The 24,390-nt window shown below is 39.4% G+C and overlaps 1 protein-coding gene across 2 annotated transcripts in view; it reads left to right on the top strand.

Moving 5' to 3' along the window:
• The window catches only part of LARGE1 (LARGE xylosyl- and glucuronyltransferase 1), a 333,162-nt gene that overhangs the window by 237,093 nt on the left and 71,679 nt on the right, over nt 1-24,390 (top strand). For both annotated transcript variants that reach the window (XM_026852223.1, XM_026852234.1), the window contains one exon: nt 22,947-23,051. In XM_026852223.1, the coding sequence (XP_026708024.1) occupies nt 22,947-23,051 (105 nt within the window). The remainder of the gene's footprint in view (nt 1-22,946; nt 23,052-24,390) is intronic.

Raw genomic sequence — 24,390 nt, 5'->3', positions numbered from 1 at the left:
AGCTTCTGGAAATGCTGTGTGGATCCTTTAGGATATGTCTCTGTGGAGACCAACACATGCACGTGTACCCAAGCTAGTGAAGAACTGTGTTGGGCAGATTAGTCCTACTGAGAAGTGGCAAAAATGCACAGTGCTAAATGACACTGAGTGAGTCTCCTACTGAGAAGTGACCAAAAATGCTTCATTAACACAGTTGCATGACTTCTGCTACTCAAACTGAGATACCTCTTCAAGACACTGCAGTGTGCCAGATTCATACACCTTTCCTTTTCTGTGTATCTCATCCTTTTCTGAGAGCCATAACATGCTACTGTTCTTTCCTACGTCATCAGGAGGCTGAACACGGGTCCTTTCTGAATCAACTGATTTTCCATGTCTCAAGTTTAGTGGGAGGATTGCTGACATGATGCTTAGAATGTTATTTTACCATTTGTTTTGCCAGCCATAAGCCTGAAGGGAATATGTTGCAGGTGAGAGAACAACCTTCAGGAGTACCTAGCAAGATCTACAATTTAAATTTAATGACCTTATTTAGTGAAGTACTTAATCATAGGCTGAAGCGTAGAAGCTCATGGGTAGTCTCATTAAATCCAGCAAAATTGAAAATGATGATGCACTGAGATACAATATTGAGTTAGGGATGATAGCGTCTAAGCCTGTCCTGACTAATAGATTCAGGGCCAAGCATTGCTCTCTACTAGCATCCTCTTTTATCCCCCTCATTGAACAGTATCTGCCAAACGTGGTCTTTCCAAGTGCAGAGAGATGATGTGTTGTACTAACTTCCTATTACCCCTTGGTTGCTGAAATTCAAGCTGAAGTTTAAGACCATTGAATTTAGCATTGGGAAAAAAGATGAAGCAGTCAGCAAAATGTCACGGGTGATCATGATGAACTACTACTGTGCACCACTGGCGTGTGCTGTGGCAGATAATACATGCCTAAGACTACAGAGATCAATGATCCCTAGGAAAAAAAGCTCTTTCCCTCAGCTCATAAATTCTTAATGCTAAAATAGTTTTGTAACTGAACTTCAGCAGGTTAAAAGTGTTTGTAGCAAGAGAGTGAAGCTAACTGCACCTCCAGCTTCTGTAGAAAATGCGTTTCCAATGTGGCCCAATTTCTGAGCTCTTATGTGTCAAACTATTAGTATAATTGTCTTTGATCAATTATTTATGAGTGTTAGGAATGTGTCACCTCTGTGTCCATCTGAACATGCACCTATCCACCTGCTTGTCACCTGTCTACCTATTTGTATCATCTAAATGATGTGAGCTTTATTGTCCATTTATTCATCTTTCTGGGACATTCATGAACTATTCTGGTCATTTAATGCATCCTAGCTCTGCATTTTGTGAGTATCTGTTCTTGGTAGCAGTAACTGTTAGTTTAATTGCTTTCTCTCTAGACTCAAACTTTTTCTCATTAAGTCAACAAGTAATCATATTATTAAGGATACTGGGGTGGAAAAGTTGTTACTGGTTCTCTTTGAGTTCTTTTATTTAATAAAACTAACTATGTAAATAATAATCCCTCCCCACTGTTTCCTAAAGGGTATTACTTCCTGTTAGGCACATGGGATCTTCAGCCTGTTTGCTTTTTAATTAAAAGTAAGTTTTCAACTACCTCTTTCATCATCAGAATTTTCTGTCATCTTGAAATGAAGGCTCTGGCATTGTCGTTTTAATTATTGAGCGCTGGCTGAATGGAAAGTTCACTTTAGAGTATGCATTAATCTTCTTAAATACTCTTATCAAACTGACTGTCCAGCCTGCTATTGGTTTCAGTACCCCTGTTTGCTGTCGCTCCTTTGTTTGTCTGCCCATCTATACATATAAAACATGAATATGATATTTTTTCATGCTTGCTAATTACTGAATTATATAGTCTTTGTGTCCTGACACATTACAAAACATTTTCCAAGGTCATGTCTGGCATTACTAAGTTGGTATAGAGAGCTTTTTCTTTGCCACTTGGTTAACAGAACTTGGAGTTGAAAGCAGCATTGCTGGGGGAGTTACTTCAGACCCTCTGGGAAAATGTTATATATCTGTCTTTTCTTTTTACCCTTCAAATTCTCTGATTTGTGAAAGATCTAAAAAATTAATCCTTTAAGCAGAGCTGAACTAATTTGCAATTTTAACAACTCTTTAGACTCTTCTGTTGAAACAAGAAAAAAGGTTAGTGATTTATGCACATCAATGTTGTCAGCACATTGGCAAACTTTGTTACTCATGAAATAAGTTGTTAAAAATCCATAGCAGGGTTGAGAACGAGAAGAGTAGTTGTGCCAGGTGGAACGAGCAAGGATCTGGGCTCTGCTTCCTGGCTCTGCTGCAGTTGTCTGCAGGTACCTTATTGCATCTGCAGTCCTGGGTCCTGTTTGCAGTAGGCAAAACTATTGTTTCCCTTCTCCTTCCCACAGATGTCTTGCCTAGTCATTACAAGTTGTGTATTTGTACAGCACCTAGCACTGCAGAGCACTGGATAAGCTACCCCTGTACAAATAAACTGTCCATAGGAATAAATACTTTCTACACTGAGCCCTTTTTACACTGGGAGTTCACAATTCCCTCTGATTTATCTCACATTCAGTCTCAGTGGAGTAATTGTGCAAGATTTACTGTGAATATGTGAAGTTATAGCTGTCTGGTTTTGTTGTGGTTGCTCAGATGCTATTTTGTGTACTTCTGAATAATAACTGTCAGACACTGTAGAGGGCAAATACTGCCTTCTGTGAATTTTAACATTTAGTGCCACACATGATTCTGCTACTTTCTTCTCACAGAGTCTCTTCCCATGAAAACATCAAATTAGATTTACTCTCACAGGGATCAGGCAGCAATTTACACATCTTTCTATGCCATCCTGGTATCATTTTAAAAATGGTGGTTGGAATCCTTTGTATTTGAGAAAGTTGTTAGTTTTAATTTAGCTTGCTCTTCTAAGGAACTAAACTTGGGCTGCTATGGATTAGAATTTATGAAGCCCAGTTTCCCAAATGGCAAAGCCTCTCCTACACAGTCACGTGCTCTGTGGAGCATGCTTTGGCCAGAGGATGGCTTGCCAGCAATCCTGTTCTTGGTCTGACAGCTTTGCTCAGCAACTTGCCCAGAATGCAGAAGTGGGAGGTTGTTAATCAGCAGCAAAGCCAACAGCCGGTGTTTTTGTGTGAAAATACATGAAAAGTGCTTCATTCTTCTGCAGTATAAATTTAGCAAGCCAAATTCTGACCTGGTACAAGTTGAAATGGCTCCATTTGGTGTAAAATAAGTCATGCCTGCTTACCATATCTCTATATTGACTCCTTCAAGTTAGTGTGTAAATGGAGGGTCTTCATTCCCTGTTACACCGTTTCACACCACTGAATCCACTTTACCAGCAACCATATCAGCTGCTATTTCTGACATCTAAGACCACCCTGTTGAGTGTATTTTATTCAGCTGCCCTTCAAAGCCGGCAGCACTCTGTTTTGAGGGCTTGACAGTGTTGGTGTTCACTGGAGCACCCTTGACAGATAGGATCCAAGGATATGGGTGCCTGTGCAGCAGAATAAATCAAATTTTAATCCAGACCCAATACAATTTCATTGCTCAAGTATGGTCTACAGAAAAAACTGAAGTAAATAACTGGAAATAAACCTGAGAAGAGAGCAAATTCCTTGTGCAAAGGGAAAAGGACCAGAGATTCTGTAATATCAAGTCTAGATGGTCAAAGCTGCTGCAACATGCCTATGAAGTGGCATATTCTGCAGAACAGTCCACTATAAACAAAGCAAAAAAATCGTTGCACTATGTACTGAACTAAGTCTGAAGTTATGAATCAAATCAGTCAGTCTTCAAAAAAGTGATTGACATATTCTGAAAACCTCAATTGCCCACAATAACCTTAAAAACTTTTTCACAAGCCTCTGTGGTTATCAGCTGCCAAGCAAATTTAACTGTGCCATTTTGGATTTTTTTTTTTTAGACTCTGTCTTTCCTTAATGACTGTATATATAAAGGAGGGTTGGCTTTTTTCTCCCTTTTCCAGTCAAATATAACCCACTTACCAGTCTCATTGAGGAATGTATCTCAGTCTGTCACCATGGAAATTACTTGATGTCACAAATGTGAGATTGTAGAATCAGTTAATATGTCAGGCAGGTAGACCCAGACTAATTACAAAGGAGAAAAATTAAATTTAACACACATATTTATTGACAGTAAGTAATGATGGGAAAGGAAATTAAGCAGCAGTTCATGATTGTTAAGTGCTCCAGAAGAAATACATCAAACTTCTTATGAAAGCTGCTGTAGGTGTTTAAATCACTTTTGGATTATACTGTGGAAAGATTTTAATATGTGCAGTATCATATACCTTACAGCTTACTTCAGACCTCCACTCTATAATCCTTATATAGAATTCAGTTCATTTCCATTATAAGTTTCATATGCTTGTCTTCTTTTTTTTTTTTTTTTTTTTTATACAGTTGCAGGCATATTTATCATGTTATTTTCTCTCTCATTCACAGTGATCTACTGATAGAATATATCCAGAAATTATTAGAATTATTAAAAGACTTTGTTACATTGTTCAGCATGGTTCATCTAGCTTCTGCTACATACACATGTGTCAATGTGAATAGTTGCGTGATCCAAAACTCACTGAAAATGTTAGGTCATGGTTTTTATTGCACATAGATTCATGTAAACTTTCCATTTTATGACTGTTTGCACAGAACATGTTATGTTTTTGCTGTTCTGGAGAACAAAGAATACATATGCTTTTTCCCAAACAGTAAAGTTGGGAAGAAGTAATTATAATTTATGTATCTGTTTTATCTAGCTTGCTTTCTTTTCCCCTTCAGAAAATTATTTATTTTACTTCCCAAACAGCAGAGGGAATAACGAAGTTTAACTGGAGATATATTTTCCCTCTTAGATGTCATTTAAAGGGACTCTGACAAGGTTTGTTAGACCCCAAAATCAATTCACAGTACTTTACTTGATGCATCTGTAGTGATTTTGTACAAATTACTATTTTTTCTACTTTTTGTTAAGGCTTAAAATTAAAAGAATAAATGCAAAAGGATTGATATGCTTTCTGCAATAACAAGTAGACATCCAGTATGAAAAATGGCAACACCTTTATCTTCTGAAGGGAGATATTAAGGATTTGCATTAATAAACCAACTCTTCCCCACTGGGTTTTCTTCCAGCCAAGATACTAGTCCAAATAGCAAGAAACAGCTTCATGTCCTTCCATCCTAGTTGACAGCAGCTAAAGAATTAAGTCCATTTTATCCACCAACTAGATTATGTTGTTCAGTTCTGCAGCCAAATGGAGACAAACCAAACTCAGTTGTTCCTTTCTCAGAACAGTTTGCTAAATTCGACTTCGAAAAACATTTCAGTGGAAGCAAAGAAATTTCTTTCTACCCCAGCTCAGCCACAACTTCAGATGTTCTTCAGTTTGTAAAACTCTAGGTACATCTCTTAGTTCTCCTGTCCTAGGCTAACTGTGTCTCACAGTTGCTGATGTGGGCGATAGGAGAGGCAGAGGATGGTTTGGACCTACCGACCTTAACTGAGAAATTCTATCTGCGGTGTTCGTTCTCCAACAGGAGGAAGAGCTATGTCTTCAATTTGGGTTTTTTCCACTTTGTTGTTCTTGGGCGTCAAAAAATCCTTTCTTCTACACGCACTGCGTCTTTCTTAAATAGCAAGGCTTTCCTCAGTTCTCACTATTGTTTGTGTAAAACAAAAAATCAAGAATCCATTTTCTCTCTTAGAGTCCACTGACAGACTGCTTATGTCTAGTAAGAACTCACTGAAGTGACTGACAACTTTACATTAAGGAGCATTGCTGTGTGTAAACCACTCAGACCACTGAGGGACTCTACCTTTCTGATCTGGAAGCTGTCTTTGTTCCAGTGGTACATTTGCATAACATTGCAATTATCATGGGTGGGGGAGAAGAATATGCGAGGAGATAACTTTCAAGGTAGGCTGATTTATCCTAATGCTCTTGCCAGTGAGTCACTGCTGGTTTTGATCATTTTGGTTTTTGAACAACAGACTCAATAATCGATTGTAAGAAGCAAAGGAGGGGAAGTTTTTTTCTCTTTTGCAGCAATTAAAAAAATAATTTTCATGTTTTGTCTACACAAAGATGATAGAATTAAATACTTTAATCCTGACCACAAATAATTTATGTAGTGATTCAGTGAGAGAAGCCCAGCATTGTCTTGTCATAGAGCTTTTACTAACCCTGTCATACTTGCTTGATAATTAATCCCTTAGATCTGACCTTGTATTAGCTACAGAATTATGTTAGAGGACTTGCAGTAAAAGAGGAGGGCAAACATCTTTCAAATTAGTTAATAATTTATGACTGCTATTGAGTCAGACCTCATTCAGTCTTTCTGAGGGGTGAACCTTCCCATCTGTCATGAAATGAAATAACATTAGTACTTTTCAGTTTCTAGAGCTGATCAGAATCTAATGATAATATACAGAAGATGTTTTCTACTCCTCCAAAACAGATAATTATCTGGTTTTAATGCCTTTGTGTCTTAAATCACATCTTACATAAATCTTCCTTTACTTCAGTGCGTGTATACTCACACATTTATCTTCTTGCAGTGTTGATCTTAAAACCTTAAATGGGAAATTATTTTCCTTTCATGGAAAGGTAGGAGCTGTATTCATCTTCATGAGGTGATAACAAAAGGAAGGCTGTCCCAGAATTTGATCACAGAATCACAGAATCATCTAGGTTGGAAAGGACCCTGGAGATCATCTAGTCCAATCGTTCTCCTAGCACAGTTCCCACCTACAGCATATCCTTAAGCTCTAAATTGACCCTACTCTTAAACACTTCCAGGGATGGGGACTCCACCACCTCCCTGGGCAGCCCATTGCAATGCCTAACAATCCGTTTTGTAAAGAAATGCTTCCTAATATCTAGTCTGAACTTTCCCTGGCGCAACTTGAGACCATTCCTTCTTGTCTTGTCGCTTTCTACTAGGCTAAAGAGGCTCAAACGCAGCTCTCTGCAGCTTCCTTTCAGATAGCTGTAGAGGGTGATAAGGCCTCAGCCTCCTCTTCTCCAGACTAAACAATCCCAGTTCCCTCAGCCGCTCCTCGCAGAACATGTGTTCCAGATTCTTTACCATCTTTTTAGACCTTCTCTGGACATGTTCGAGTAACTCTATGTCCTTTTTGTATTGAGGGGCCCAAACCTGAACACAGGAAACGAGGTGTGGCCTCACCGGCACCAAGTACAGGGGTAAGATCCCTTCCCTGTCCCTGCTGGCCACACTAATCCTGATACAAGCCAGGATGCCATTGGCCTTCTTGGACACCTGGGCACACTGCTGGCTCCTGTTCAGGTGGCTGTCAATCAGCACCCCCAGGTCCCTCTCTGACTGGCAGCTCTCCAGCCACGCCTCCCCAAGCCTGTAGCGCTGCTGGGGGTTGTTGTGGCCCAAGTGCAGCCCCCGGCATTTGGCCTTATTGAAGCTCATGCAGTTGGCCTCAGCCCATGGCTCCAGCCTGTCCAGGTCTCTCTGCAGAGCCTCCCTACCCTCGAGCAGATCAACACTCCCCCCAACTTGGTGTCATCTGCAAACTTACTGAGGGTGCACTCGATCCCCTCATCCAGATCATCAATAAAGATGTTAAACAGGAGTGGCCCCAAAACCGAGCCCTGGGGGACACCACTCGTGACCGGCCACCAACTGGATTTAACTCCGTTTACCACAACTCTCTGGGCCCAGTCGTCTAGCCATTTTTTTTCCCAGTGAAGTGTGCGATTGTCCAAACCTCAAGCAGTCATTTTTGCCAGAAGAATGCTGTGGGAAACGGTGTCGAAAGCCTTGCTAAAGTCAAGGGAAATTACATTCACAGCCTTTCCCTCATCCAAGAAGCAGGTCATTCTGTCATAGAAGGAGTTCAGGTTTATCAAGCAGGACCTGCCTTTCATAAACCCATACGGAATGGGCCTGAGCATCTGGTTGTCCCTCATGTGTTGCATGATGGTGTTTAGGATGAGCTGCTCCATCAGCTTCCCAGGCACCGAAGTCAAGCTGACAGGCCTGTAATTTCCTGGATCATCCTTCTGACCCTTCTTAGATATGGGTGTCACATTGGCCAATTTCCAATCTGTTGGGACCTCCCCAGTCAGCCAGGACTGCTGGTAAATGATAGAAAGTGGCCTGGCGAGCAACCCAGCCAGCTCCTTCAGCACTCTCCGGTGTATCTCATCTGTTCCAATAGACTTGTGTATGTCTATGTGATGCAGCAGGTCACTGACTGTCTCCTGGACTGCAGGGGGGTCGTTCTCCCAGTCTCTATATTCTGGCTGTGGAGGCTGGATTTCATCAATACAACTAACCTTGTTCTTAAAGACTGAGGCAAAGAAGTCATTAAGCACCTCAGCCTTCTCCTCATCACTTGTTACCATATTTCTTCCTGCATCTAGCAGTATCTATGCCTTGGAGTTTGTTCCTCATTCAATTAATGGGCTGAGCCTAAGTGACAGAGTAGGAGCTTTACATTCAGTCAGAAGGTCACATCTTATTCTAAACGGAAAGAAACTGGCTTTTCACATGTGGAGAGGGTGTTGTGTTCTTTTTTTTCCTGTTGTTTTGAGTCTGTATGTACTATTGAAAATGATTCCTACATTTGTTATGCCAATTTACAAAGCACTGTTGACAATACATATTTTACATCATTGAACACAGAGAGAAAATCATACAAACTAGAAATAAAACAATCTTGTGAAAAATAAGTTAATTTCTGAAAAACCTTATGGAATAAGGGACAAGTGTAGGTCCAGGCTAAAAGTAGTGCTAACAAAGTGGGGAGTAAATAAATGCCCTGGGGAGTAAAGAAATGCCCCAGGGGAATGCTTAAATCATTGTAATAAAAGGAGGCTGGAACTGAATGGACTAAAATAAGAGTTAATGAGGTTGCATTTGAAAAAATTATTTCACAAGTGATATTTGGAGCCAACTACATTATCATTCCTTTGTAAAGAGTAAATCCTAGGCAGGTCTGTTGTGCACCTCCAGGAAAGAATACTAGAGAAAGAAGATCAGTTTCACCTTTTAAAAGGGCAGAGGTGGAAGCTAAAGTGAGATACTGAAGGGAGGCTTTCATAAATCTACCAGGTTGTAGAATCTGTCCTCAATGCTAACAAAGGATTTACCTTTTCTAGGGATTAGTACAGATTAACTGTAAATGTCCCGTTTACTGAATGCTTTTGGAGGCATAAACTGATGTCCTGACAATTTTGCTTGGAATGATTTAAGAAATTATTGACATCATACCTTCATTACTTTTCCATGAGCACATTAACAGATTTTATGGGGATTCACCTCACTCTCCATACAGCCATTATAGAGGGCCAGTGAGGAGGGCTGCAGCTAATCCAGACGGCTGTACACTGAGATGAACTAGGGAGGCAGTAACTCCGCAGTGGGGTGATAATTTCCAAAATTAGTGTGCTTGCTTCTACAGCATATATGTGACTGAGATTTGAATTAATTCTCACAGTGTTAAATCCAGTGGAAGCAAGACTTCATGACTAGATTTAATTGGGTCGTACTGATCTTCCTAATACACAGCTGAAATTGTCATCTGCCTCACCCTTTTTTTGACTTATTACCTTTCCTATCTGCAAATGTTTATTGACTTGTTGCTGTTTTTCTGTACTTGAAAGGCAATCAATCCATTTGAAATTTGATGAAGTATTAAATGTGTTTCTATTGTAATTTGTATTTATTATGGTGCTTAATAGCATCTGCAGCATGTCTGACAAAAAGGTGACAGCAGTTTCCTCTGTGTGGAACTACAAGACGATAAAGGGTCTGTTTTGTGATAATCTGGTGGTTTAGGGATTTTTCTTTTTTTCTCCTCAGGGAAGACAGAGAGTGAAGGCAGCATGGGAACTCTTTTCCTTTGTGGCTTTGATAGAGGGAACGCAGGCATGGGCTGGATGTGTCCATTGCAGTATTTCTCTGTATATCTTTTGTCTTGTTCACTGTTATTACTGTTTATTGTTGTTATCATTGCTACTGTTCAGATTGTTATTTATCACACTGTTATATTAAATTTCTTCTTATTTTAACCCGGGGTTTGTGCCTCACTTCCAGCCTGACCGGCTGAGGGTGGGGGAGGGGCAACAGCAGCATGGTCTCCCATCCTGGCAGGGCCTAAACCAACACAAGCTCTCAGTTTTTACAGTTTTCCATCTTGTCCCTAGACAGGTGAAGAGGAAAATAAGTAAAGGGAAATTTACTTATATTTGACTTGCTATTCTTAGCCTTTTGATTACAGAATTCATTGAGATGCAAGATATAGTCGAAATTCGTAACAGTGTTTTACTGCTTCATAAAAGAAATGTTGCTTTCACTTCATGCATTGAGGTTAAAGGGATTAACTGATAACATAACTTCCAGCCCTTTGCATGCTTTCCTGCAGTGGTTGCACAGCTAGTTTACAGCACTTTGGTGTCCTCAGAATTCTTAGTACTTTCCTGCCTCTATCTTGTTTTATTGTGGAAATATGGTTTATCTTACCGAGACATTTTCAGTATTTGAACTGATCATTTTGATTCTTCTCTTTAGTACTTTTGAAGGAAAGCTTGCACCCTAAACCTTGCTATGAAAATCACTACCAAAAAAAGAAGTGAAATTAGGGCCAGATTAACAAAGGGACAATGTTGTTTGAATTTAAATCTAAGTGGAGTTTATACACGTGGCTAACAAAGCAATTCACAAAAGTTTTTCCAAGTTGCTGATTTGCACCTTGGTTTTAACTACAACACACATGCACTTCCAGTTCTGCTGCTGTGTCTGCCTACAGATGCTGCCATTTTGATCAATCCAGACAACTGCCAGCTATTTTCAGCCTAAATCCATTTTGCATCTTGACTCTCCTGCACCTAACCTTTCAGAAGGTCTGAACAAATTGACCTCTTTACAGGGGAGGAGTAAGAAGGAGAGTTTGTGGGGTGCTAATGCTACATTTTCCTTACTAATGTAGGGGAAGGAGCACAGGGCCAGAAAAAGGAGGGCCTGTTTGCATGTTCTTCTTTAGCCTGTAAGGGTTTGCACCATCTTCTCCTATTGCTTAAAAACAATATCTGTATCTGTATCAGTATCTGTAACATCTGACTGTAGGACTGTGAGACCATGCTGCTGTGCACCAGGAATGCAAAATTAATGAGGCAAAATTAATGAGAAAGGTAGGGAATAGAAGCAGAAATTATCATAACCCAGTCATTCACTGAAGAGTACACTTCTCTAAGAGAGAAGGTTCTGGATTTTCTTACAGAAACTTCTTTTACTTTTTTTATTTTCCTCCTTTAGTTCTTTCCAAAAATAGCAAGGTTTGGAGTGCTTTTTCTCCCTAAGACTCTTAACCTCTACTAGGTGGACTTGGGAACAGGCAGGTTGTTTTGGGGTGCTTTTTGAATTCCCATACAGATTCATGTTTCCTTCTTTCTGGTGAATAGCTTTTCCGTACATTTATTTCTGTGGCTAAAAGGAGCTCTCACCTCTTCTTTGCCTCTCAGTTGGTGCAGCCGCTTGTATCTATTGAGAGTCAGTAAACATACTTCCAAGGTTTCTCTGATGATACTTGCTACTGAGGCTAAAGAGAACAGTTGAACAGTTGAATACATACATGTATGTCCTTTCTGTTTTATAAGCACAGTGCAGAATACTTCCTTAAAACTGTATACTAGAAAGTTTGTTTATGGACTTCTGATATTCTTTCTATATCATAAAAGAACAGTCAACACAAAAGTTGAATCCTGCGTTAACAGAGCTTATCCCAAAGCACCTGCGTGAGAAGTCTGAGCAACGCTTTTTGACAGATGCAGGGGACATGTAAGGCAGGCTGCAGTCTGACCAGGTGAAAAGCCCTTCAGCTTCTAGGAAGAGAACCAAAGAAACTTTTCTAAACATTACTGGTAGACTTTTACACTCTTTTTGCTTTTTACCCATATAATGTCAACCTTACCCAGAGAGCAAACTCCCAGTAATGAAGTCTGGGTCTCTCCTCATCTGTCTCACTAAATTCCACTTGGAACAAGCGCCTTTTCATTTGACAATAAAATCAATGAATGAAATATTAGGGGCTTGAATGATATGATGTGCAGAATACATTATAGGAGTTGCATTTCAGTGGACAGCAAGTCTTGCCTTTTCTTCCTGTTGCCATCAACATATCTACTTAATGAAACTGGCAACTTCTGCTAGTCTCTCACCTCTTTGCTTTTAGACTTTAACTCTTTTGTAACACTTTAAAGTCACACTGGCTCAGGGCTGTGTAATCAAATTCTGCACTCTCTGTATACTACTGGGCTCATGTTTTTCATCTGTTTGTCTCAATTAAAGCCAGACCTGTATTAACTAAATAATTAAACAACAGAGAGGGAGAAGGAACTTAAGTTAATTTTCATAACACTTGTTTTTATTCCTTTACTCAGTCAAAGAAGCCTTCTTCCTCTTTGCTTTGAGGTTCTTCAGAGCAACAGTAATCAGTCAGTGCTAAACCAATAATCGGGGAAAAAAGAGAAATGTCATTTCTGAAATGGACTTTAGTTAAACATCCTAAAACCTTTGGAACTATCCACACAGTCTGATCTGCAAAAGACTGAAGAATGGGCATTTTTTATTGCTTTTTTCCAAGTTTTACCAGATTTTCTATCAGGAATATTAACCACTTCCATTGTTATGCTAGCAAAATGTGTCATACGTATAGTTAGCAGCTGTAAACTAAGAAAGTAAACAGTAACTAATGCTTACTAGCCATCCATGAGACATGCCGTACTCTTCAGCCTTGTACCTCAAGGTATTGTGTGAGTGACAGTTTTATAATTTTATCTTTGTGCCAATCTTGACTCTGTAGTATTGGGCAGGGTTATTACATACTGGCAAAACTGAGTCAATACTATATATGGTTTCAAGTTGAGTTTAGGAGCAGACACATTTTCAGAAAAATAACATCTCAACCACTTTGCCCTGTAAATCCAGTGTCTCTAGAATAAGGGTTAAAAGACAGAGAAGGACACAGAAAGAAGGGTTGTGTTTAAGATCAGATCTCTGCACATTTATTAGGTATTTGCAGTGCTCCATCTCTTGATGACAAAACAACTTGGAACACTGTGTCAGGATAAAATTTTCCATTCTGTTCTCCAGGTTGTTCTTTTCTTCTTATACACACATCTGCTATTTAGCCTGACTGCAGAATCATGCCCTAGTTAGGGAGGCTGAAGCTCAACAGAGAGATGACCCCTCTGTGATTGCACAGCTGGTCAACATTAGAACGAAGAACAGATCCCAAGACTCTTGAGCTCATCACTAAAGCATGAGGCTTCTGGTACAGCCACTATTTTGTCATATCAGGAAGAAGCATCTCGTATTCTGTAGGCTCAAGATGCAAAATGTCAGGTTGCTGTTTGATATCAGAGCTCTATCATATTTCTCAATACAGGACTAACTCTGCTTATTCATAAGATGTGAACAAATGTTTACCGTGTCATCTTGCCATCTGATGCCCCTGGTGCATAAATAATTCTTAGCTGTAGTGTTTGTGAGCTCTAACCTGTCTTGAAGCCCATAATTAAAAGGATATGGTGAGCTGTTTATGTAAACTAATTGTCAGTATAGTAAGTGCCATTAATAGCATTGGCAATAAGTGCTATGCATGTAGTAGCATCTTACTACATTCTCTGTCTGCTGAAGAGATGACTCCTGATTTCTCATCCTGAAAATCTGCATTGGCTAGTAAAGCCACACAGCCAAAGGGAAGTGCAGAGCTTGTTTATTTCTTAACAGAACTGAACCCAACAAAGGGAAAAAATAATGTCAGCATAGTTGGATTTCAACACCATGTACAATAATTTGGCAACCTCTTTCACATTAAGTGGATGACTACAGCCCTTTTCTAGTAAATACGACACTGTTTTTTTCTAGTTTGGTTTGTTTTTTTTTTTAATTCATCACCAGAAAAACAATCCTTTTTATTTTGTATGTCTTGGGAGTTTTTCTACCACTGCTTCTAGGACTTCTCTGATGCTCAGATAAAGTACTTACGATGCATGCCTGCTGATTTCTTGCTTACTAACAATCCTGATGTGTCCATCGATTTAGAAGATTTGTTCCTTTTAAATAAAAAAGGTATAATATGTTGCTGTGCATATATGATAACTGCCAAAAAGGATATTAAGTAGCAAGCTGTGCACAATTTCCATGATCAGTCTCTGGAATATTAGAAAGCTCTTACCCTCTGTCTCTAATTCATCACTAATAAACAGTTTACTATTCCACCAACTTCAAACACTGATTACTGATACCTGATGATGTGTAGTGAAGCAATGGTGTTATCTTCATTTTACAGAGCAAAAGCTGAGTTAGCCAGCTGCTAACCTCTGTTACCGTGGTGTGAATCTAAGCTAAGTTTGTTCAGTTAACGGAGGCAGCTTCAAGTATACAACTGAAATGAGTAGCTGCCTGAACATCAAGAGGAAAGTGAATAGATATGCCTGGAGTCCCAAGGGATGTACCAAAGTAAATCTGTGGCATGGCAGAACATAGCATTCAGGGATGTGGTAAGAAAAATTCAGCCACCAGTGGACCCAGTAAGCTGACAGATGCTCAAAAGACGAGCTGAGTGGGAGTTTCTAATGATTACTGGCAGTAACAGTTTAGGCACTAGGCTACTAAACAGGACAATGTCTCTCAGTATCTAGGAGCAGTGCTCTGGGTCTCACAAGCACTGGCACCTGTTTGTAGATCACCACTCGCGTCCCTGGTGACCTTGGAAATGTCACTTCATCACCATGTGCCTCAGTTTGCCCTGCTGTACAGTCTCTCATTTCCTTTGTAAAGTGCTACTAATGAAAGGCATTGCATAAGAGTTGAATTACTGATTACACATTGCAGCCTGCTGCTCAGCTCCCCATTACTGAGGTGCATTTCACAGTTGGGTTTGTTCCAACAAAAATGTGCATATCAGGACCTTATCCCCTTTATAAAATTGATACAGTGGCAACAGGCAGAGTCACAGTGCACGGACAGTTACTTTGATGCTGTTCACATGCTCCTCCAAGACAGTTTATTGCATTAGCTTCGGTAGCAAAAAAGAAAGCATTTTTTGTTCAGTGATCATGTATTCCTGCAGAGCACAAATTCAAGCCATGGTTTAAATAATTGTATGTTCCTGAAACTCTGAGCGTAATCATTTAAAAATATCTTTTCCCTCAGACCAATGCCTGAATATTAGAAGTAGTGGATTTGAATTGACTTTGTTCACAAGACCGATTTTGCTCTTTTCAGAGCAAGAAGTTTTCAATTTTATAAGACTGTGGGGTTTTATATTGAATAAATTAAAAATTAAAAGGAGACCACTATGAGCAAAAAGCAGTATTGGGGCACCCAATCTTTAAGCTGCCATTGGTGTGAACAAAAAAATGAGGTGTGTAATCAGAATAATGAGTACATCTCACTGACCTCCTGCAGCCTGGTTAGGGGAGAATACCTATCACCAGAAAAAGGTGAAAAGGTCCTGTCGAGTCTCCTATGGCTTTTAATTAGATGTCAGATTTACTGTTGGGACATTTTATGCTATAAACAGCGACATAAAAACTGAGGTGAGGAAGGACAGGCTCAGCAGCACCTGAAGCTTGTTTGGGCATCTCTTCTGGTCTAGCTTATAATTTCACAATCATTTCAGTGGTCGGGCTCATTCTTCCCCAGACTCCCTGCTAGAGCAATTTTCCTGGCAATGGGTTGAACATATTCTTTCCTGCCAGGCAGAAAACAACAAAAACTTCTGTGGATGTCCAGATCATAACATCTGCAAATTCTTCTTAAGTTGCTGGCAACATGTCATGGGTTCACAAAGCCTTGCCATTGTCACAGAAAACCTCCAAAAGTTTTCTTCCAAAGTGAAAGGGTTTTTCTACACTTACTCTGTTGTGCTCAGCTGCTGAGGATCCATGTGCCTGAAATTCTGCAGATTAAAGTGCTACAAACATTAATGACCGATTTTCTAGTTTTGCTGGAGTTTGTTGGGCTTCTTGCTGTCCTATTAATTTTTCTAACAAGCTCCTTGGAGGAGAGGACAAGATGTGCAGAAACCTTCTTCTCTTCTTTTGATTGATTTCATTCTTTCATCTTTCCTTATGAAGATAAATCACAGATTTAGCTCTTTACCCCAACCTTTCTCAATCCAATTCTGTATACTTCATCCTCTTGATACCTTTTGAATCCACTTTTGAGTCCACTAAGAAGGACTAATGACTGTTGGGAAACAGCAACATACTTGATGGAAATGAGATATCCAATATAAAAATTGAACTTGTGTGAGAAGCATTTTTCCCTGAAACTTTACTTTTCCACATGTAAAAAATAAGTTTTTCACTGCATTTTCATATGCCTGCCTATATATAATATATACACTCATATCTGTATATATTTATGCATGTATATATGTATACTCATGTGCATGTGTGCATACACATATAATGCATACATCTGTTATGTCTGTGCACGCGTGGTAAATAAATGCACAGTAGAGGTTAAGGTATTCAATTCTGTTGAACACAATGTATCCTCTTCTGTACAGGTATATGAGAAAATGTCATACTGTGCTTCTGGGGACAGGCAGATCAGTGTAACAGTGCACAACCCAAGATTTCATGTGCATATTTTACACTGGATTCATGGTAAAATTTCTAAAAACTTTATAGAGGAAAGTGCTGAGAGTTTCTGTGCTTGAAATATAATTTCAGAGGTAACTCAGGACATTAGTTGCATGAGAAGACAGGGTCTTTTTTAGATGAGAAATGACACGGCAGTAGAAGAGAGGAGTGAGTTTGAGAACAGGAAGAAAAATGAATTGATATAGATAGTGCAAGAATTGCACAGGGAATTAATAATGAGAATGAAAAGCTTGAACTTGAATGTGACCTGAAGAGGTGGATGAGAGATGTAGCAAGAGAAGTGAAAGATTTTAGCAGCCACGTATTTTGTATGAAACAGTGCAATATCAGGGATGGGAAGGCCATAGAGAAAGGGTCAGTCACTCAGGGAAGACTTAACATGAAGTGCAACACTTTCAGCTGGTATCAGTCAAAGTACACTGATTTAACTGAAGTCATGCAGTTTTATACCAGCTAAGGATGTGGCCTCGCACATTTTGGAACAGAAGGATGTCTTAAACTGATGTTTGAAGGATAAAGAAAAGTAAATCAGGAGGAGGAGAGAAGAGGGAAAGGACATTAATGAAAGATTTTTAACTCCGAGTCTTGCAGAAGGTAACTCAGCTTCATTGTACCCTTATAGATTCAACTAGTCCTGACTGTGTTAATGAGATTTAATACTGGCCAATTTAGAAATGTTCCAGCATTCAGAATATGTATCTTTCCCCCTCTTCCTTCCTGTCACCTTTTTATTCTCTTTCTGTGTCCCATTTTGGGAGCAGAACTCTGCAGTTCTCCTGATTCCTGCCAAACTTGAATCTTAAATTCGTGTTGAGTCCTTCTCCTCTTCTTTCAGCATACACTGAATACACGCATTGCTCTGGCAGTATTGGCTTGGCTCTGGCAGTATTGGCTCCAGCATTCGTGTCTGTATTAACTTCGTAATGATCTAAGCCATGGCTGTTGAAGTAGTTAAAAGTAGCAAGCAGAGTTTTGCTCTGTTCTCATTTAATAACCTCCATAGTGTAGAAATTGCTTTCTTCCGATGTTTTTAAGGGCTGAAAAGTACTTTGCACTTGCTTTTCACTTCGAAGGCCTGTGCCAAAGACAACTAAATCTTGTGAATATAACAGCCAGGAGATCTGTGCTTGAAACAGATCCCTCCTGTGATACCAGCTCACCCTTCAGCCGTGGATGATCAAAACATGGCACTCCACCCCACCCCTTCCCACCCTTCTAACATGCCTTTTTATTGTCCCTTTCCAGAAACTGTCTGATGTCCTGAGGACCACAGAAAATGCAACTCACACGAAGTATTTGCTGTGGGCCCATTGCTTTTATTGTGATTGCAATGGAGTCATGTGAAAGGCACTGTAGTCTCTAAGACACACGTATACCAAAAAAAAAAAAAAAAAAAAAAAAGTATAATATTTTTACTACTATTGTTATTGTTTGTAATAGCAAAATACAGCAACAGCTGGAGTTAGGATCCTTTGTACCAAAGACTCTAGAGAACTCTAAAACTGGGAAAACATCAGGGCAGTGTAGGAAAATACTGTTCACAGACACCCAGATTGTACTGGGCACTAGATGAAACTAGCAGATACCAGACAATGTAAATAAAAGCTGATACTTTTTCAGATGTGTCATGTGCCACAAGTCACTGGAAGCTGGAGCACCACCATTAAAAAGTGCCACCATCCAGCTGCACTGTTGTGCTCCACACTGCACAGCTCCTCCCTGCTGCTGGAGACGCAATACGATGGAGTTTCAGCCTGGCCATATGCAGCTGCTGTTAGGCTTCCAGTAAACTAGCACACATTTACTACCTCAGATGACTTATATTTGCAATGTTTTAGAGGCAAAATGGGAGAGGGATAATAGTTACTGTTATCCTCATTTTTGTTAAGAGGGAATTGAGCAAGAGGCTGATATGTGACTTCAGTGTCTGAATTAGAGTATCATGCTTTCCCCAATATTAGCCAGCAAAAATCTATAAAGTGAAAACAGAATTGAAAGCATTGAGTTGTCAGGCTGAGAAGTGTCTGGCTTTCCATGGAAACCTCTTCCCAGCCACAACTCAGCTTTTGCAAGGAGAGAAGCACTTGTCATCGTGTGAAAGCTGTCATAGAGCTGTACTGTGCAAAATGCTGTAGCTGTGCAGCTGCCTTCTGGAGAAGTCCCATCCTGCAGCCAGTCAGTGTACAGCCCCATTCCCAACAATCCAGCTATAATTCTGCCTGCTCAGTAATTTTTCACCATGGTCATGCCAGGATTATAGTCCTGTTTTCTGTTGTCTGGCTGTTAGTGATGATGTATGAATAAGTGAGAAGGCAGCTTCATTTTTGTAAGCTAGCTTGTGCCTGGAGTTACAGAGTAAGTGCATGTGTTTAATCATAACTGCAGAGCCAGAGCAGAAAACAATGACAGAGCTTTTGCTGTTAGTGATGGTATTTTAATATAATAACTTTTAGGAAGAAGAAACAGGCAGCTCAGAATGCTGAAAGATTCAAATTCTTGATGGTAGCCACTGTGTTCTTAACTGCTGGAAGAATAACTCACAATGCTTGCCTTTTACAAAAGGCTGTGATGGGAAGGAACTCCAGTCTCCTCAGAAAATTTATACTGAGATTGTGGTACGATGAGAGGTGAAATGAATCTGGTGAAAGTTTCCACAGAACTGCAGACACCTTGGAGGAGAGGCATGAAGAGTGGCAGAGGGACAGGTTGGCACTGATGGATGGTCAGAGAACTGTGGGCAAGGGAAGTGTTTACTGTGTGTGTTTGACACCATGCATTGCTTTGGCCACTGCCTGATTTCTGTAACTTCATAATTCTTTTGAAAAAGTAAATAACTGAATGAAATAACTGGTAATGCTCAAATACACTGGATAGATATTCCCACAATGATTCATGAATATAAAAAAATTATGATGAAAGCTTTGAGTGAAAGATTTTTAGTTGCTCAAAATTAGAAGGGCAAAATTTATTATTTTACTTTTTTTGAACTTTTAGATACATAATGTGATATATATGGTATATGTTATGCAGCTGTATTATGTGTCACTGATATTATTTAAAATGGGGAAGGTTGTACATATAGATGTGGTTATTTTGATATCTTGAGATCAAAATATTTCAGATTTTTTTCCAGATAATATTTCTGATTTCTTTTTTCTGTACTGATTCAGAACAAGAATGGGTTTTAGAACCATTAATATTTGCTATGCAGCTGAAGTTCTGGTTTCCTGATGACTTCTGCCCTAAGTTAAGATCATAGAGACAATGTCAAAGGAAATAATTTTTTTTTTTTTTTTCTCTGGCAAAGCAGCAACACTATTCCAGCCTAGAGAAAACAGAAATATAACTAGAGAAGATATGAAACATATCTTCATAACTTTCTCCAAGGTAGCTTGGGTGACAAGCTGTCACATCTGCCTGGTAGGTTTTTAGACACCCACAACAGTTACAACAGCCTGACAAGTTGCATAATGCTCTACCCTAGGACAGCACATGAACATGTGCACATTCCCAGGCCATTGCAAAAGCAACTGAAGTGTGTTAGCTAACACATTTTACTTTATATTTGTGATAAGCTAAAAGGACATGTAAGGACAGTTATTCCAGCTCTGGTACACAGTAAGTCACATTATCTGATCCATGGATCTAAACCTTAAAGCTTAACATGTTAATTTCTGCCTTCATCCATCTCCCATATAAAACCTCAAGGAATACTGGTAAGAGCAGGATTTGTTCTAGTGTCTTCAAAAATAAAGAGAAAAAGGGGAAGGAAATAATACAGCTACAATAAATATGCACAAACATAATTTACTGAGCTTTTGCTATTTATAGTAGAATGATAAATAATTGAGAAATAAGTATTTCAGGGGTACATTGTCAGAACTGAGATTTTAGACTGGTATGTGGGAAAGGAAAACCATTAACAAGCAGCAAAGTTTGTTCACTTTTTATTATTCATCAGTTTGAAGGCTAAAGTCTGTGGATCGTTGAGAAATGCATGGTGTTAAAATAATGAAAGCAGATTGATGCTTCATGGTAAGGAAGTTAGTATCTGCTTCTTGAAAATGGAATTCTAACATTTCTTTTGATGTTAGCAGTACTATGCTGAGAAGGATCTGTGGACTGCTGAGTTGTGAAAGGCACTGTTAGAATATGGTCACTCTCTTCCTACCAGCTGTGCCAATCCATTCCAGCCCAGCTGCACCTGCACTTTTTATTGTTTTTTTTTCTCATCCTCATCCTTTACTAGCCATGGTAGTTTCTTGCTCTGATTTATTCTACTGTATTCAACTGTAAGGGAGCGATTATAAAGAACAGGCAGTCTTCCAGCACAAAATCAAGTCTTGGTTTAAATTGTGCCCTTCAACTTTTTTCAGCTAAGATTTGTTTCAGCCAGTTGACATCTCTTTCATATTTCCTCACAATATATGGTGTGTGGCACCTCATGTGCTGCCTAGTGTGTCCCATTCCATGTGTCTCACTGGTTGAAAGATGCTACAGTTTATTTGTATGAACAAATCATCAGTTGCTTAGGGTGCATCTGCCTCTAAACTTGTCATTTCCTTCATTCTCTTGTGCATTGCTGTCTGTTAATATTACCAGTTTTCGGTATCACCAATGAGGTGATAAATGTGTGGTGGTCTTTTATATGATCCTTTCTGCTCTTCCCCATGTTTTCCACCTTCTTAAAAAATGAGTTTTGAAGTATAATGTGAGAATTTAAACATATATATTATGCATAAAGGAGGGACATCATTAGAAAATGAGGTCTGGTGAGGACTGGCATGTTGTGATTAGGATAGAGTAGGATAATCCTGAGGTAATCTCTCAAGGTTATTTCTAGATTGATTTCTGTTCACTCTTTTAATGCTTTTGTAATCTTCTGATCTATTTGTTATATGTGTTTGCCACTCACTGCTGCTTACTCTTTTTGAAACAGCATTCAAAGCACGTGTAGGGGTTACTGATGTTCCACCTGATTAGAGATACTGCAGGAGAGTGTCGCAATCAACTGACCTATCTTAATGTCTTCTTAGCTGATTATAAAATTGAATTAATCACTTTTGTCTTTTTGTCTTGCTTCTCAGCCCAATCTTGTCTTGGGCCATACTGAAATTTTAGTAATAGAGCTATGGGCCTACATAAGCAACATATAATGCTCATTCTGTGCTTTCAATGCACCACTGTGACCACAGACCCAGTTTTATGAGCATAGCTGGGATTTGAAAATGTGCCTTCAAAGCATGACGCTTAATTGCTTTCTCAAAAGGTTGCAAAATAATTTCCAGTCCCAGTCTTAGTTCTGTCACTGAGCAGGTCCCTCTGTCAAAACACCATTCCCTTTCCTTTCTCTGACCAGATCCAAATGCAGTTTCCCCCGTACCTCCAACCTCCTTCACCAGAGCATCATTTCAATCACTTCTCTAATTTACATTATATACAGCATATTTCAGGGCAGATAATTAAGTCCTTATCTATACAAACATTCACTTTTCAGTTCATTTTTAAGCAATGCAAACCTTCTAGACACATTTGATTTAAAACACATTTTACTTTAGCTGAAGCCAGCTGCTAATCAATGTAAGCTAAACCAAAATAAGCCCATCTAAAACTGAAATCATAATTTCTGTGCAGCGTTCCACACAGGCTTACCTAAATGACTTTTAAATTACTCTTAAATTAAAACAGTGCAACTTTCTTAAAACTCTTAAAATCTAATATTTTCCTGAGCAAAAGGCATTTCCTTTGTGACTGAGAAAAGAATCCCTGAAACTTTGGGGGAGGGAGAGAATAAATTGTTATATGGAGCCTTGTTGTTCAATTATATTATCTCCATCAGAGTATGAACAGACCTTCATATTAGATGATAATTTTACCAACACTTATTTCTCACTGGGAGGATTCTCCATCATTGTATTCCAGAATCAAGCAGCATTCAGATTTGTCTGGGTGATATATTTTTGTCAGCATGACAAAGGTTCCCACAGTGTTTAATTACTCAAACTAGCCAGGGGAGAAGGAAAAAAATGAGCCATGCTGAGTTTGCTGTGCCAGGCTTGCTGTCTGTTATATAAGCAGGCATCTTTCCAATGCGTGAAACACAGGCAGCACCCCAACTTCTATCTTCTCTTTCTACTGGCTGTCACTCTGCAAATTTTGTGTTTGTTTTCCACTGGCTGACTCTCTTTTGTCTTATGATCTTTTTGCAATTTGCTCATTTCCAGGGCAGCAGGTTCTTGGCTTGGTGGAGAACCAAAGCGATTGGTATTTAGGCAACCTTTGGAAGAATCATCGTCCCTGGCCAGCACTTGGGAGGGGCTACAATACAGGTAGGCCCTGAGGATATATTTGAACTAACATTTGCATTGAGCCTGCAATCAGTCTTCTGGTATAGAAAGCATGATATGTGGTAACTTGCACCTGCCTTCCTTACCTACTGCAAAATTTGTCATTTAAAGCAGTAAAAATGATGCAGTGTGATGCATTTTGGAGTTTCTGGTCCTGTGCTGCTCGGAAGAGAATATGTTCCTTCTCTAATGGTCTTAAGGGAGATTGTATGGCATCCTTTGGGGAAGGACAGTGCTTTTCATCAGTCTCAGACATCCTCAGCACATCTTTTACAAGGTTTGTGTCCATGATGAAGTTCACGTAGGCCCAGCAAGAGGAAAGAATAGGAATCAAGGGCCGTTTTCCATAAAGAGGTAAATGGTATCACAAAATGTCAGCCCAATACAGATATAACTCCTGCAAGACAGCAACAGAGTCATAGTTGTCCTAATAAAATGCAAACTACTGGCCATCAATTTCTGCTTCTGTGAGAAAGGAATAAAGGCACTAGATCAGAGAATTTAATAGGTTACAAGAGACAGGTCTTCCCACTGATTTGTGTTTGGTATGTGAGAAAACATACCAGGTGCATAAAGAACACACATGTACATCTAAATCATTTCAATGCTAGCCTTTATGTGCTGAGGCAGTGAGTTAGGTTCCCTCTCTATTTGTAATAAAAGGGCAGAACAGATGGTGAAGCCTCCATTTAGAAAAGATAAGTCCTAAATATCCCTGCACTATCAGGAAATTATTCACCATCATGGTGGTTTTGCTTCACAGAAATATATTGGATGGAATTAAACAGACTAACAAGAAAAATGACTGCACAAGTTGTGGTTGGGTCATCTGTATTTCTATACTCCTTTCTATATTTGGGGTAATCATGGCAGATTTTGTGGATTTGTATTTCAGCCTCTGCAAAGCATCTGTGTTCTGTGAAAATGTTTAAAAGAATAGCCTAACAGAACACAGATAGATATGGATTCAGGATTTTGGCAAAAGAGGTCTGTTTCCTAGTTCTTCACTTGCCAGAGCAGAACTGCCCATATATAGGCTTGGGCCACCCATCCCTCCAACCCCGCCTCTCCAAAAACATGAGACAGAGATAAGTTTCATGGATTTGCCCTGAAACCTGAAAGTTTATGATTTACGCAACTAAACTTGTCAATGTCAGTTCCGTTCAGTGTTAAACCACAAAGCAGTATATTTTGTTCTACTGACAGATGACCACCTTTTATAGTTACTTTATTTCCGCTGCATGTTTGCTTTTTCCTTTCTGCCATTTTGATGCTGGCAGAGAGAAATGTGACACAGCCATGTAACATTAAATTAACCCAG

The sequence above is a fragment of the Athene cunicularia genome (assembly GCF_003259725.1).
Source record: "Athene cunicularia isolate RWA chromosome 1 unlocalized genomic scaffold, athCun1 chr1_part1, whole genome shotgun sequence".
Lineage (NCBI taxonomy): Eukaryota > Metazoa > Chordata > Aves > Strigiformes > Strigidae > Athene > Athene cunicularia.
This window is presented reverse-complemented; position numbering and strand designations above follow the sequence as displayed.